This window comes from Grampus griseus (genome assembly GCF_964374135.1).
Source record: "Grampus griseus genome assembly, chromosome: 14".
Lineage (NCBI taxonomy): Eukaryota > Metazoa > Chordata > Mammalia > Artiodactyla > Delphinidae > Grampus > Grampus griseus.
Window position 1 is genome coordinate 64,640,930 of NC_139008.1, and position 14,617 is coordinate 64,655,546.

The 14,617-nt window shown below is 42.7% G+C and overlaps 1 protein-coding gene across 4 annotated transcripts in view; it reads right to left on the bottom strand.

The window, feature by feature from the left end:
• PIGU (phosphatidylinositol glycan anchor biosynthesis class U) overlaps window positions 1-6,254 on the bottom strand; it is a 125,230-nt gene extending 118,976 nt beyond the window's left edge. For all 4 annotated transcript variants that reach the window (XM_082669482.1, XM_082669484.1, XM_082669483.1 and 1 more), the window contains exons 1-2: window positions 6,120-6,254; window positions 725-789 (exon numbers count right to left, since the gene is read on the bottom strand). In XM_082669482.1, coding sequence (XP_082525608.1) covers window positions 725-789; window positions 6,120-6,249 — 195 coding nt within the window. In that variant the 5' untranslated portion in view covers window positions 6,250-6,254. The remainder of the gene's footprint in view (window positions 1-724; window positions 790-6,119) is intronic.
• Between the last annotated feature and the right edge of the window lie 8,363 nt (window positions 6,255-14,617).

Sequence of the window (14,617 nt, forward strand, 5' to 3'; positions counted from 1 at the left end):
AACTGTAAAAATTAGGGGTAAAAATGCCAAATTAGAAGACTTCTATTCTAAATGATAAAGTCAATAAAAGTGGGGAAAGGAAAGTGGAAAGACATGTGGTTGGGGTGATGAGCGGGGCCCACAGGGCTTTGTGTGCATCCTAAGGTGTTTGGATTTTATCCTGAGATCAGTGTTAAGCAGGACAGTGACAAAATCAGATTCACATTTCAGAAAGATGGCTCTGACTGCAGAATAAGAAGTAAAGGAGTAAGACTGAACGCAGAAAGACTTGTCAGGAAGCTGTTGAGAGATGACGGTGACCTAAGAGTGATTTTACTATTCTTAAGAACTAACTTTATAGGTTAAATGGCTTTTGTGGGCTTTCTAAGAAACCAACATTGCTGGCAGTTTTCATGGGAAAGTATGTTCCAAAGAACCAATTACATGCCAAGTAGCATATAACCTATTCATGAACTGGGAACTGTTTACAATTTATTTGCCAATAAAAATGATAACTTCTCCAGAAGTCTCATCTGCTTCCCCAAATTACAATCTTAATCTGGATCATTTCCACTGCAATTGCGAAACCTCCTTCTTAAGCAGAGGGCATCTAAAAAAGGGCTGTTTCTAAATATGATTTTCAAAAATAGATCCCTTTAAATGTTTGTACAAAACAGAGTTAGGCTTTGGCATTTGTGACTGTAAACTACTCGTAGTACCCAAAAAAGAAAACAAGAACACTTACTTCATGAAATACTGCTCCAGAATATGGAGACACTCCCAAGTCCAACAGTGAGAGGCCTTCAACCACTGAAAAGTAAGACATCCAAGTTCACTCTTACTTTAGAGACATATGCAGATTGGCCATAATCCAAAGTGTTAGATACTCCCAGGAACAAGAAGGGCTTCACAGTTTGTCTAACCCCCTTTACCTCATTCCCAGCGAGTGAATTTAAATCTTGGTTTCAGATGATGGTCAACTTTTTTCTATACAGAGCATCTCTTTTCATTGTGGGGCAGCACTCATTATGAGAAAATTTTATATTAAACTATAAACTTCCTTCGATCTCCATGTAACTTCCACCCACTCTAAAAAGTGTTTTGTTTGGGAACTCCTTGGCAGTCCAATAGTTAGGACTGGCGCTTTCACTGCCAGGGTCCCAGGTTCAATCCCTGGTCAGGGAACTAAGATCCTGGAAGACGCATGGTGCGGCCAAAAAAATAAATTTTTTAAAAAGTGTTTCATTTATATATATTCTGCCCCATTCCAAAAAACAATAAGATAACAGGACTTCCCTGATGGCCAATGCAGGGGATGTGGGTTAGATCCCTGGTCCAGGAAGATCCCACATGACTCGGAGCAACTAAGCCCATGCGCCACAACTACTGAAGCCTACACGCTCTAGGGTCCATGTGCCGCAACTACTGAGCCCGCGCGCCTAGAGCCCGTGCTCCGCAGCAAGAGAAGCCACCGCAATGAGAAGCCTGCATACCACAACGAAGAGTAGTCCCCGCTCGCCTCAACTAAAGCCCGCACACAGCAACGAAGACCCAACGCAGCTAAAAATAATAAAAAGAAAAAAAAAGTACCTGTTGCCTGTAGAAAAATTAATACAAATGTCACTCAAACAATCAGCATATGAGAGTGGCTGCCCATTTTCCTTCTCTGTGGACATTTCTCACATCTTCTAATTTGTTATCTTATTGTTTTTATTTATTTATTTTAATATTTTTTATTTATTTATTGAGTTCACACTGATATAAATATAATTGAATAAATAAATATGGGAATTCCCTGGCAGTCCAGTGGTTAGGACTCGGCGCTATCACTGCCGTGACCCGGGTTCAATCCCTGGTAAAAATAAAAAAAAGGGCAGAAGAACTAAATAGACATTTTTCTGAAGAGGAAATGCAGATGGCCAACAGGCATATGAAAAGATGCTCAACATGGCTAATCATCAGGGAAATGCAAATCAAAACCACAATGAGATATCACCTCACACCTATCAGAATGGCTATCATCAAAAAGAAAACAAATAACAAATGTTGATGAGGATGTGGAGAAAAGGGAACCCTCCTACACTGTTCGTGGAAATATAAATTGGTGCAGCCACTTTGGAATACAATATGGAGGTTTTTCAAAAAACTAAAAACAGAACTACCATATGACCCAGGAATTCTACTCCTGGGTATATATTTTTTTAAAAAAACAATTAATTGGAAAAGATACATGCACCCAATGTTCATAGCAGCATTATTTACAATTACCAAGATATGGAAGCAACCTCAGTGTCCATCAACAGATGAATGGATAAAGAAGATGTGGTATATGTATATATACAATGGAATACTACTCAGCCATAAAAAATAATGAAATTTTGCCATTTGCAGCAACATGGATGGACTTGGATGGCATTATGCTAAGTGAAATAAGTCAGAGAAAGACAAATATGATATCACTTATATGTGGAATCTAAAAAAATACAACAAACTAGTGAATATAACAAAAAAGAAGCAGACTCAGAGATACAGAGAACAAACTAGTGGTTATCAGTGGGGAGAGGGAAGGGGGAGGGGCAATATAGGAGTAGGATATTAAGAGGTATAAACTATTATGTATAAAATAAGCTATAATATATTCTACAACACAGGGAATATAGCCAATATTTTATAACAACTATAAATAAAGCACAACCTTTAAAAACTGTGAATCACTATATTATATACCTATAAATTATATAATATTATACATCAACTATGTTTCAATAAAGTAAATAAATAAATAAAAATAAAACAAAAAAAAGAAGAAATGAGGGAAATAGAAACGTTGCCATTAGAACACCACAGTAATGACTGCTGCAGGGAAGACCAAACTATAAATGCAAAAAGTGGTGGACAAAAAGTTAAAGAGAAACAGGATGTTTACAGAGCCCCAAAGTATATCCCCCAAACGTTTACTACTTAAAAAGGGAAAATAAGAACTTCCCTGGCCATCCAGTGGCTAGGACTTGGTGCTTTCACTGCCAGGGCCTGGGTTCAATCCCTGATCAGGAAACTAAGATCCCACAAGCTGTACAGCATGGCCAAAAAATAAAAATAAAAAGGGAAAATTTCTCAGTGGTGGAGAAATCAGACAGATATGTGTTATACTGTACCATGAATATACAATCAGGAAAATCCAAACTATGGGAAACTCTACAGGTCAAATGGTCTAGGTTCTTAAACAGATAAATACTAAAGAAAAGGATGAGATGGATGGGAAATTTTAAAATTAAGGGAGACTTAAAAGACATACATAAACTTTTTTTGAAGACCATGACTAAGCTATAGTGTCTAGGGATGCTCATTTGGGTAATAAGACAAAAAGAAAGCAAAGATGTCATTATTATAAAAAACAGAATAATGGTTTACTTATGAGGGGGATGAGAGGCTGTGATTGAGATGGGGTATATGGAAAGGCTTCTAGGAAAAGCGGCAAAGTTCTGACTTTGGATTCTTGACTTGGATGATGGTTACAGAAGTGTTTGCCTTATAATGCACTGTGCAATACACTGTTGTGCGCAGTTTACTAATTCTGTATTTATTTAGCAATAAGTGTTTTGTTTTGTTTTTTTTAGTAGCGTTATCAGAAGTGTTCCTCCTGACCCTGACTCTCACAGCTGCATTGGAAACGGGTTTCTAAACAAGCACTCACAGTTTGAGCTCTATCCTGACTCAAGAAGCTAAGCCCATAATAATTCCCAATCTTTAGGTCAAAGGTTGAGGAAACACCAAAATATGACAGAAATGTTCCAAAATTATTCTTGACAAGATAGTATACAGTGAACTCTGGTGGAACAGCCATGCCTAAAGATTGCTAGCTAGTCACATAATATTATTATCTATATGACTTTTGGCAAGTAACAATCTCTCTGTACTTTAATTTTCTCATCTATAAAGTGGGGCTAACAATAGTATTTACATCATAAGCCATTGTAGAGGACTTCCCTGGTGGCACAGTGGTTAAGAATCCGCCTGCCAATGCAGGAGACACAGGTTTGAGCCCTGGTCCGGGAAGATCCCACGTGCTGCGGAGCAACTACGCCCGTGCGCCACAACTACTGAGCCTGTGCTCTAGAGCCCGCGAGCCGCAAGTACTGAGCCTGCGTGCTGCAACTACTGAAGTCCACACGCCCTAGAGCCCATGCGCTGCAACGAAGAGTAGCCCCTGCTCACCGCACCTACAGAAAGCCCATGCGCAGCAATGAAGACCCAATGCAGCCAAAACTAAAATAAATAAATAAATTTATTTATTTTTTTAAAAAAAGCCATTGTAGAAATTAAATGTTTTTTAACATACCTAAACTGCTTAGAACAGTACCTGGCATGTGGAAAGCATTACATCAGTGTTAGTTATTATTATTTTTATTGGACTGAGAAGCACATTTTGTCAAGCATTTTATCAAGCAAGAAATTTGTATAAATTTTAGTTGCACTATCAAATAAACGGATGGATCTTCTGGAATTCAGAAGAAAGCTGGAAACAAGTGGCTTCAACAAACAATTCAGTTTGTTCAACAAATAATTACACGCAAATATTATATGCAAAGATATCAAGTCTAAGCTCTTACCATCACACATATAAATTACAACTATCTTTATTACCATCTGTCAACTGGGAAACCTGGGAAAATTACTTAACTTCTCCAAACCTCAGTTTCTTCATCGGTAAAATGGGGAAAATAACACCATCTAACACACAGAAAAACTGGAGGATAAAATGAGGCTTACCATAGTCTCTGATATATAGTAAGTATTTTTAGGAAACTTAGCTCTAATTATTCATAAAACATCCATTCATTACGCCATTCCAAAATATCTATGGGACAACATCAAAACTCTAGCATTTAAAGTTTGAGGACACGAGGGGGACTTCTGGGGTGCTGGTAATGTTCTGTTTCTTAGTCTGGGTCCTGGCTATATGGGCATATACAGTTTGTAAAAATTCCTTGAGCTCTACACTTATTACATGTCCATACTTCAGGAAGACAGTTTTCAAAAAAAATCTTCAAACTCTGGCCCTAACCTCACCCCCATCCCATTACTCCCCTACTTCGGACATTTCACATCCTTAAACATTTCTTTTTATTTATTTTATTTTTTTTGCGGTACGCGGGCCTCTCACTGTTGTGGCCTCTCCCGTTGTGGAGCACAGGCTCCGGACACGCAGGCTCAGCGGCCATGGCTCACGGGCCCAGCCGCTCTGCGGCATGTGGGATCTTCCCGGACCGGGGCACGAACCCGTGTCTCCTGCATCGGCAGGCGGACTCTCAACCACTGCGCCACCAGGGAAGCCCCCTTCAACATTTCTTGATCCTGTTTATCTTCTACCTGGAACTCCCCTTTTTCTAATCTCCCTTTCCAAACTCCGCATCCTTCAAGAGTTAGCTCGAATTCCACAGCTTTAAGAAGCTGGAAAAGGAGGGGACCTTCAGGGTCAGAACTCCAAAGGAGGAACTGGACGTACAAAGGAAGTACATTTTTCACAAATGATTATAATTATTATTATAATTATCTATCTCTCCCACTAGCCTATGGATCTTTGGCCCAAATTCTGTCTCTTTGAGGGCGCCAGCGTAAACAGTGTTTGATGAAGAACTTAAAGAACTATAAAGACACAGTAGGAAAAGATGCACTCAAAGTCCCAGACTGAGAATAAGCTGCTAAGCACGCTCACTCACACACTCTCCTCGCTTAGGCAGGACTGGTCCCCTCACTCGGGCCCCCATCACACACCATCCCACACCCCGGAGGAACATCACATTGCGATCTCGCGCCAAATCCCCCTCCACCCAGCACGCCCTTTCCTCATCCCGACCCGTCCTCAGACCACGCTACTCAGCTCAGGACCCGAGTGGGACACACCCCCTCAGATCGCCACCCCGCAGGTGACCGGCCCCTAGTGCCCCAACCTCACCACACAGTCCCACGCCCACCCCCTTAGCAGCCCGCTCTCAGGCCCCGCCCTCCCGCCCTCTCCTGAGAGAGCGGTCAGTTCCCCCAGAATCTTGAGCTTTGCGGCCACTGCCCCCGCCTCCCATTCACAGAGGCCAGGAGCGCACAGGCGGGGCCTAGCCGCCTACTCGAGCCGGTGGCCTCACCTCTCTTCCAAGAGCTCAGTGGGGACACCACCTCCACCCGCTCCGAGATAAACTCGGCCAGACTGGAGCGGAACAAGGCCGCCCGCACAGTCACTGCCACTACCAGCACCAGGGCCAAGGGAGCCGCCATGATAGCTAGGGCGGCCGCGCAGGCGGGGAGGGAAAAGAGAGGTGGAAGAGCCTCTCGACTTGTGCACCGCCCCGTGTAGTTCCGTGGCCCGGCGCGCCTAGCTGCTGCCGCCGGAGCTGCGAGACTGGGGACTACCACTCCCAGGAGGCCTTGCGGCGAAATAGGGCGGGACGACGGAAAGCGGGGCGACTCGAGCTCGTAGCAAAGTGCTGGGCGACGTCTCCTAAGGTAGCCGGTGAATTGTAAAAGCGCCCAGGAGCCGAAGTGCTGCTGAAAGTAGATAGGTGAAGGCAGTAATCGTTCTAGGATTGTGAGCGAGTTTTAAAGAGATGTTAATTTCACTCCTGTATGTTTTTAATTTTTCCCTTTTTATGTTTTTAAAAGAGTATTAAATATGTGTTCATTTATTTATCCTACAATTGTTGATAGACTACAAACTATATGCCAGGCACGGTATTGGGTTCTGAGGATACAGTTACAGATTTATTAGCTCTGCGGCCTTGAACAAGTTGCTTAACCTTTCTGTGCCTCAGGTCCCTCATTTGAAGAATGTGCCGGTTGTTGGCTTGTTGTGGGCTAGCTAGAAATGATTGAGGAATGCTTAGAAATGTTGCTAGTTGCTTTTAAACACAGCCATTATCAAAAATTAAATTATATAAGCATACAATTAAACAAGTTATGTAAAAAACAAGATAATAAATACTCAAAACACATCACTTCCTAATTATTTTACTACACTCTCGTTTTATTTGTGGTCTTGAGTTTATTTACCACTGCTATTATCACTATGGCAAATACTGTATAATGGTATTATACGTATTCAGCGACTTCAGGTTGATAGTTTAAAATCCCAACCTATGGGAGTCTTTACACCATAGAAATGGGCAAAGAGTACAAATTGGGTTTCTGGAGTTTGGAGTGCCATTGACAAGCATAAGTAGCACACCACTTCGTTAATTAATGTATGAAAAGTGCTTATGGTGAGTGCTCAAATGTTAGCTATAGTAATTAAAATATTAAATAAGTATATAAGGAATTTAAGACCTGTGAAAGAAATGAAACAGGTTGCATAATCAAGAACGACTTGGTGAAAGAACTCCAAGATGATACAAACAGATGGAGAGATATACCATGCTCCTGGATTGGAAGAATCAATATTTTGAAAATGACTATACTACCCAAAGCAATCTACAGGTTCAATGCAATCCCTATCATATTACCAATGGCATTTTACACAGAATTAGAACAAAAAATTACACAATTTGTATGGAAACACAAAAGATCCCGAATAGCCAAAGCAATCTTAGGAAAGAAAAATGGAGCTGGAGGAATCAGCCTCCCTGACTTCAGACTATACTACAAAGCTACTGTAATCAAGACAGTATGGTACTGGCACAAAAATAGAAATACAGATCAATGGTACGGGATAGAAAGCCCAGAGATAAACCCACGGACTTATGGTCACCTAATCTATGACAAAGGAGGCAAGAATATACAATGGAGACAAGACAGCCTCTTCAATAAATGGTGCTGGGAAAACTGGACAACTACATGTAAAAGAATGAAATTAGAACACTACCTAACACCATACACAAAAATGAACTCAAAATGGATTAAAGACCTAAACGTAAGACTGGACACTATAAAACTCTCGGAGGAAAACATAGGAAAAACACTCTTTGATATAAATCACAGCAAGATCTTTTATGACCCACCTCCTAGAGTGATGAAAATAAAAACAAAAATAAGCGAATGTGACCTAATTAAACGTAAAAGCCTTTGCACAGCAAAGGAAACCATAAACAAGATGAAAGGCAGGGCTTCCCTGGTGGCGCAGTGGTTAAGAATCCGCCTGCCAATGCAGGGGACACAGGTTCGACCCCTGGTCCGGGAAGATCCCAAATGCCATGGAGGAACTAAGCCAGAGCACCACAACTACTGAACCTGAGCTCTAGAGCCGGCGAGCCACAACTACGGAAGCCCATCACCTAGAACCCGTGCTCCGCAACAAGAGAAGACACCACAAGAAGACGCCTGCGCACCACAACGAAGAGTAGCCCCCACTGGCCTCAACTAGAGAAAGCCCATGCGCAGCAATAAAGACCCAACGCAGCCAAAAGTTAATTAATTAATTTTTAAAAATCACTTGGGAAATGTATTTATTAAATGTAAATTTCCTAGTTCTGCCCTAGAGACTGTGGTCTGGGGTGGAGCCCAGGAACCTGCATTCTTAATCTCTCCAGATTATCCTGATGCTGGTGGTTCAGGAGCCATACACTGAAAAACATTACCCTGAGGGCCTAGGTATCCAGTAGTTTATGCAAAAAAAAGATGAAAATAGTAATAATAGCTAGCAAATATTCAGTGCGTATTGTGTGCTAAGTATTATTTTAAGTGCTTTACATGCTGTTTACAATACAAATTATATATATATATAATTATACATATACAAACACACACACTCACACACATACACACATACTACAGGTACTATAATTTCCCCATCACCACACGCAGATGAGGAAACTGAGACACATGGAGATTTAGTCATTTGTCTGGGGTCACACAGCTAATAAGTGGCAGAACCAGGATCCAGATGTTGTGGTTAAGCTTCTATGCATGAGAAGATGAGAGGAATTTGGGTTGGGTTGAATTGAGTTAGGTTGGGTTGTTTTGTTGTTGTAGCTGAGAAGGAAGGGTAGAGAATTGAAGTGAGGGAAATAATAAAGGAGCAAACAAGGTGATTTCTCTCCTGACATCCCAGATGATGTATGGGTTACCTAGAGAAGAAGGAATTGAGGCTCTGAATAACCAGCTTTAAGCCACACACCTGGGTAGTTTTTCTTTAGCATTTATTGAACACCCACCATTGCCAGATCCTGCACTAGGCTATGAAGTTACAACTTATCAAGTACATTTTTTTTCTACTCCAAATAGCAAACTGATTTTGGCCATCTTTACCATAAAGGAAATTAACTAGGAGGCTATGAGGGAGCTAAACTGGGTGAAAGAGAAACCTGGGGAACCAGACTTCATGAGGATTCAAGGGTGTATTCAAGAGATATTTTGGAGGGAGCATTGATCCATTGTTTCCCAAATTCCCCTATTTCTTATCCCCGGCACTCAGACCCTGGCTCCTGTAAAGGTCTGAGACTTTCATTAATAAAAAATTGAGACAGAAACTTAGAGCAACAATCTCAGATTGAGGAGTATACAAAATCTTTAAACAGGGCTTTTTTCCTCCCTGGCTGCCTGATGAGCAGCCACCATTTTCTTTTTAATGTTTTTTAAATTAATTAATTATTTAATTTATTTATTTTTGGCTGCATTGTGTCTTCGTTGCTGTGTGCGGGCTTTCTCTAGTTGCGGTGGGCGGGGGCTTCTCTTTGTTGTGGTGCGTGGGCTTCTCATTGCGGTGGCCTCTCTTGTTGTGGAGCGCGGGCTCTAGGCACGTGGGCTTCAGTAGTTGTAGTTCACGGGCTCAGTAGTTGTGGCGCACGGGCTTAGTTGCTCCTTGGCATGTGGGATCTTCCCGGACGGGGCTCAAACCCATGTCCCCTGCGTTGGCAGGTGGATTCTTAACCACTGAGCCACCCAGGAAGTCCCGAGCAGCCACCATTATGTGACACAGTAACCAGCCAGGCAAGGAAATTCATGACATACCAACTGTTTCTGCAGAAACAAATGGTCATAATGGTCCTTTATCCTGGGAAGGCAACAGTACCTAAGACAGAATTTGAGAAAACTAACCAAGATGTAACCAAGAGAACACATCAGATGTTTTTGTGTTCAGATTTGAAGCCACTTTGGTGGTGGCAAAGCAACAGACTTTTATAAATTTTACAATTTCTTGGATTATGCGAAGAGAAATCAACGCGAACAGAGATTTGTAAGATATGGCCTGGATGAGAAGGAAAGAACTCAAGAAAATCAGCAAAAGCAATATAAGAACAGAGTGAAAAAAGTCAGGGTTGCTATAAAAGTGAAAGGAAGGATTAAAGATACAGCACTGACTTGATCTGTGTTTGTGCAGATTTTTCACCAGAAGACAATAAATTATATAAAAACTTAAAAACAATAACAACTCAACAAGCAGGGGTGAGTTGAAGACAGTAGCATGTAGGGAAAAATGAAGGCATCCTTGAGATTGAAAAAGTAAGAAAGATCTGGTCTAGTCCATCGTACAGAGTGGGAAATTAAGGCCCAGGCAGGAGCAGTGCCTGGCCCAGGATCGCACACCAAGTCAGTGGTGGCACCAGGCCCAGAAATCATGGTTCTCAGCATTTGTCTCCTATGTTGGCTGCCTCTTGCTCCCGGGCTGGGTCTCTGGTGAGGCCCCTTGGGATATCCGCACCAGTTCCCCCCTCAACCCTTGGACCCAAGTATTGTAAGGGCCCAAAAGGAACCAGAGATCTGGTCTTACATAATGCCCTGGGGACACATTTCCGGGAGCTAGTACCTCAAGCCCTCTCAATTTCCTTCATGTCCCCGACCACAACTGCCCACTGTTGCAAAAGCCATCCTGTTAGGAAAACCAAGATGTAAACTAGGCCTCCAAAGGCTAAAGATTTGTTCTCCATCCCCCAGCCTCTTCTCTCTGAACCTCTCTCACTCTTCAGGAGCCACACCCTCCATAATTATGTATCCAGATCCCTCATGCCCTCCCGCCAAATACACACTGCTCTGGGAAAGGAGACAGGTATAGTGGGCTTTGCTTACTGCTTTCTGGTATCCATTCCCTCTTTCCCTTTTCCTAACAGGACCCTGAATTCTCAGCCAGGTGATTTGAGTGAGATTGACCTCACTCTCTCACTCATTTCCAGGAATGAGCCCTAAATGGCTTAAATTGACCAATAGTTCCAAATCCCTAGCCACAGTGATTGGTTCAGGCATGAGTGTATGACCCAAATCAGGTCAATCAGAGCCAACAAGATTCAGTTCTGGAATTTTGGACTGAGCCATTTGGGCAATAGGCTTTTTCTTTTCCGCGGGTTTGAGCTTGGAAGCACCCAGACCCAGGAGCAGCTGGTAACTTATACATATAAGACAAAGTAAGGCAAGGCCAAGGCTAAGGCCTGACTGATTCTACCAGTAAAGATACAATGAGCCCGTTTTTGATTTAAATGGTGTATTATTTACATAGACAGCAAGAAGAACAAGCCAGCTTCCTGTGATCCTTGTTCCACACACCAAAAAGGATGACACTGAAACAAAAGGGGCTGAACAATTGTAACATGGGTTGTAGGATACCCTATTGCTGAGGAGCCGATCCTAGAGTTCAATTAACAGGTTTTATATTCTGCAGCTCCATTCTGAGTAGGGAGGGCAGAAAGCCCCATAGCTCATCAGAGCCTGGGAAGCGATAAGAAAGCCGTCTCAGGGCAGCCACCCAGGGGAGATAGGGAGGCAAGTGGAAGGTGGCCTCACTGCCTTACAAGCCTTCCATTCTCTCATGTTCTGGGAGGATCACAAGGCATTCTGCGAAGACTTAGATAAGCTTTTCATACCTTTGCCAGTGTGGCCTATATGAATGAATACATGTGAGGTCATCGCAGTGCCATGGCAGAGGCATTCCCTTACAGTATCACTGTGTTCACAAAGAGAGGGCCTGTCAAAAATTAAGCCAACTCCTAGGAAGTGTTTTGGAGAAATTAGAGAAGACTAGATCTTAGTTCCATTATTTGGGCCACTGGATCAAGCCTTGCCTGCAGCAATTATTGATGGACATTTCGACCAAATTCCTTTTCTAATTTAATCCAGTTTGAGTTGGATCATTAATTACTTGCAACCAAAATCTCTTAACCAATACAACAGAAGATGGAACTCAGCCTCCCAAAGGACTCTCGACTCTCGTAGACCTCCCTGACTTCAATTACCATTTGTATATTGATGACTCTCAGATCTTTATTTCCAGCTCAGAAATTTCCAGATTTCTCTTGTTGAGATTCAGACATTATGCATCAAACTACCTCCTAGACATTGCCACCTGGTTATCACAAAGTCACTTTAAACTCCAATGATCTAAAACTGAGCTCAGTGTCTTCTTTCCAACAACTCACTCTTCCTCCTTAATTCCTTACCTCTGTGAATGGCAGCACTAATCTTTCAGTTGCTCAGCCAAAAACCTAGGAATCAGCCCTGATACCTCCCACTTTCCCATCCCTTATATACCTTCTCGCTTTGACCTAAATATCAGTCAAATCCACCTACTCCTCTTCATCTTCACTGGCACCACTTTGGTCTAAGCCACCAGCATTTCTCACCTACATGTCTGCTATTCTCTCCTGACTGGTCTCCTGATGCCACCCTCCATTCTCCAACCATTCTCCATGTCTGACATTTATTGTTGAATGAATGAACAAATGAATGAATGAATATCACTAACCTCTCACTTAAAACCCTTCACTGGCTTTCTTGTACATTTAGTTGAAGAATGAAAGTTCTTGAGACAGTTCATAGGGCCAGCATGATCTATCCCCTTACCTACCTCTCTTGCCTCATCCCCTACTTTTCTGCCCTATTTGCATCTGAAAAAATAAACTATCAGTGGTCATTGCCTTGGTACATTATGCTTTGTGCACCCCACCAGCTACTCAACAGCATCTGTCCTCACTTAGCAAACTCCCACTTATCCTTCAAGGCTCATTCTTAGGAAGACTTTGATTTCATCAAGGAGTTAGTTCTTTCTATATGCTTCTAAAACATTTAGCAGCTGCCTCTAACCTGCGCTCTAATGATCACTATCTGATAATTCTGTTACCTGATGTTCTTGGGAGTCTGATTCTTCTCTTCATTGTGTCTACTGAATTTTATTCATGGTGGATTGTTTCCTCGTGTATTTCATCAGTTTTTTCCTTGTGGATTATCAGCTGTTTAGAAGGGCTTTATATACAGGAATTCTGTGTAACCTGCAATGGCTGGGGAAAGAGGAGGGGGTCCACGGAGGAGATCCAAAGAGGATTTGCATTAGTTTCTGCTAGGCATCTGAGAGATACTTTTGGAGTAGGTCTCCTTTGATGTTCATTTCTCAGCCTTGGAGATTCCTAGACATGCAGGTGATGTAAATATGAACCCCACACTCATCACCCCATACTCATCAAGGGCAGGCATGCAGTTTCAAATTCTCAGAAGATAGTTTCTTTCCCCCACCCTAAGACCAGGTCAGGATGGACATAGATCCTTTTTGTCTTCTTTGCTAGTACTCAGACGTTTGTTTTTTTGTTTTCCCCTAGTCTGTACTTTCACTGTGGGTATAGCCCTTCAAGTGTCCTAGATTTATCAAGGGTCTCAGTTCCAATCCCTAACTTCATGTAAGCCCAAGCCTTCATCTCCCCAAATGTCTGTTAAAATCCAAATGGTTGCAGGTCCATTAAATGTTAAATGTATTTAAAAGTATGTTTGGAACTTCCCTAGTGGCACAGTGGTTAAGAATCTGCCTGCCAGGCTTCCCTGGTGGTGCAGTGGTTGAGAGTCTGCCTGCCAATGCAGGGGACACGGGTTTGTGCCCCGGTCCGGGAAGATCCCACATGCCGCGGAGCGGCTGGGCCCGTGAGCCATGGCCGCTGAGCCTGCGCGTCCGGAGCCTGTGCTCCGCAACGGCAGAGGCCACAACAGTGAGAGGCCCGTGTACCACAAAAAAACAAAAACAAAAACAAAAAAAAAGAATCCGCCTGCCAACGCAGGGGACATGGTTTCGAGCCCTGGTCCAGGAAGATCCCACATGCCACGGAGCAACTAAGCCCGTGCGCCACAACTACTGAGCCCGCAAGCCACAACTATTGAGCCTGTGTGCTGCAACTACTGAAGCCCATGCTCCACAACAAGAGAAGTCACCACAATGAGAAGCCCACGCACCACACAAAGAGTAGCTCCCACTCGCCACAACTAGAGAAGGCCCGCATGGAGCAACAAAGACCCAACGTAGCCAAAAAATAAATAAATTTATAAAAAAATTAAAAAAATAAAAGGATGTTTATTGTTTTTATTTCCAGCATTTCCATGTGTTACGTAGCAGGAAGTTCCAGATATTGTCAGAAAAGGAAGTCCAGCTCAATACTTAGTAGACAGAACTGTCACTGTCTGTTTACTTGTCTATTTTCTCCATGAGCATCAAGCTCTGAGAGGGCAGAGACAGGGTCTGACTCATCTCTACATCAAGACACCCAGCTTAAGACCCTCCCCACCCAGAGTAGAAGTTCAGTGCATTTGTTGATACCAAACATCCTCTCAGACACTCGTATTGAAGGGGAGCTCAATTTCTCCCACTCCCAATGTAGCCTTTCCTTTGGAGAGAGTCATGTCCCCTGGGGGACCATCTGGCAAGAGGGGGACAGCCTGCCCCTTTTCTGTGTTCATTCCTCCCAACACT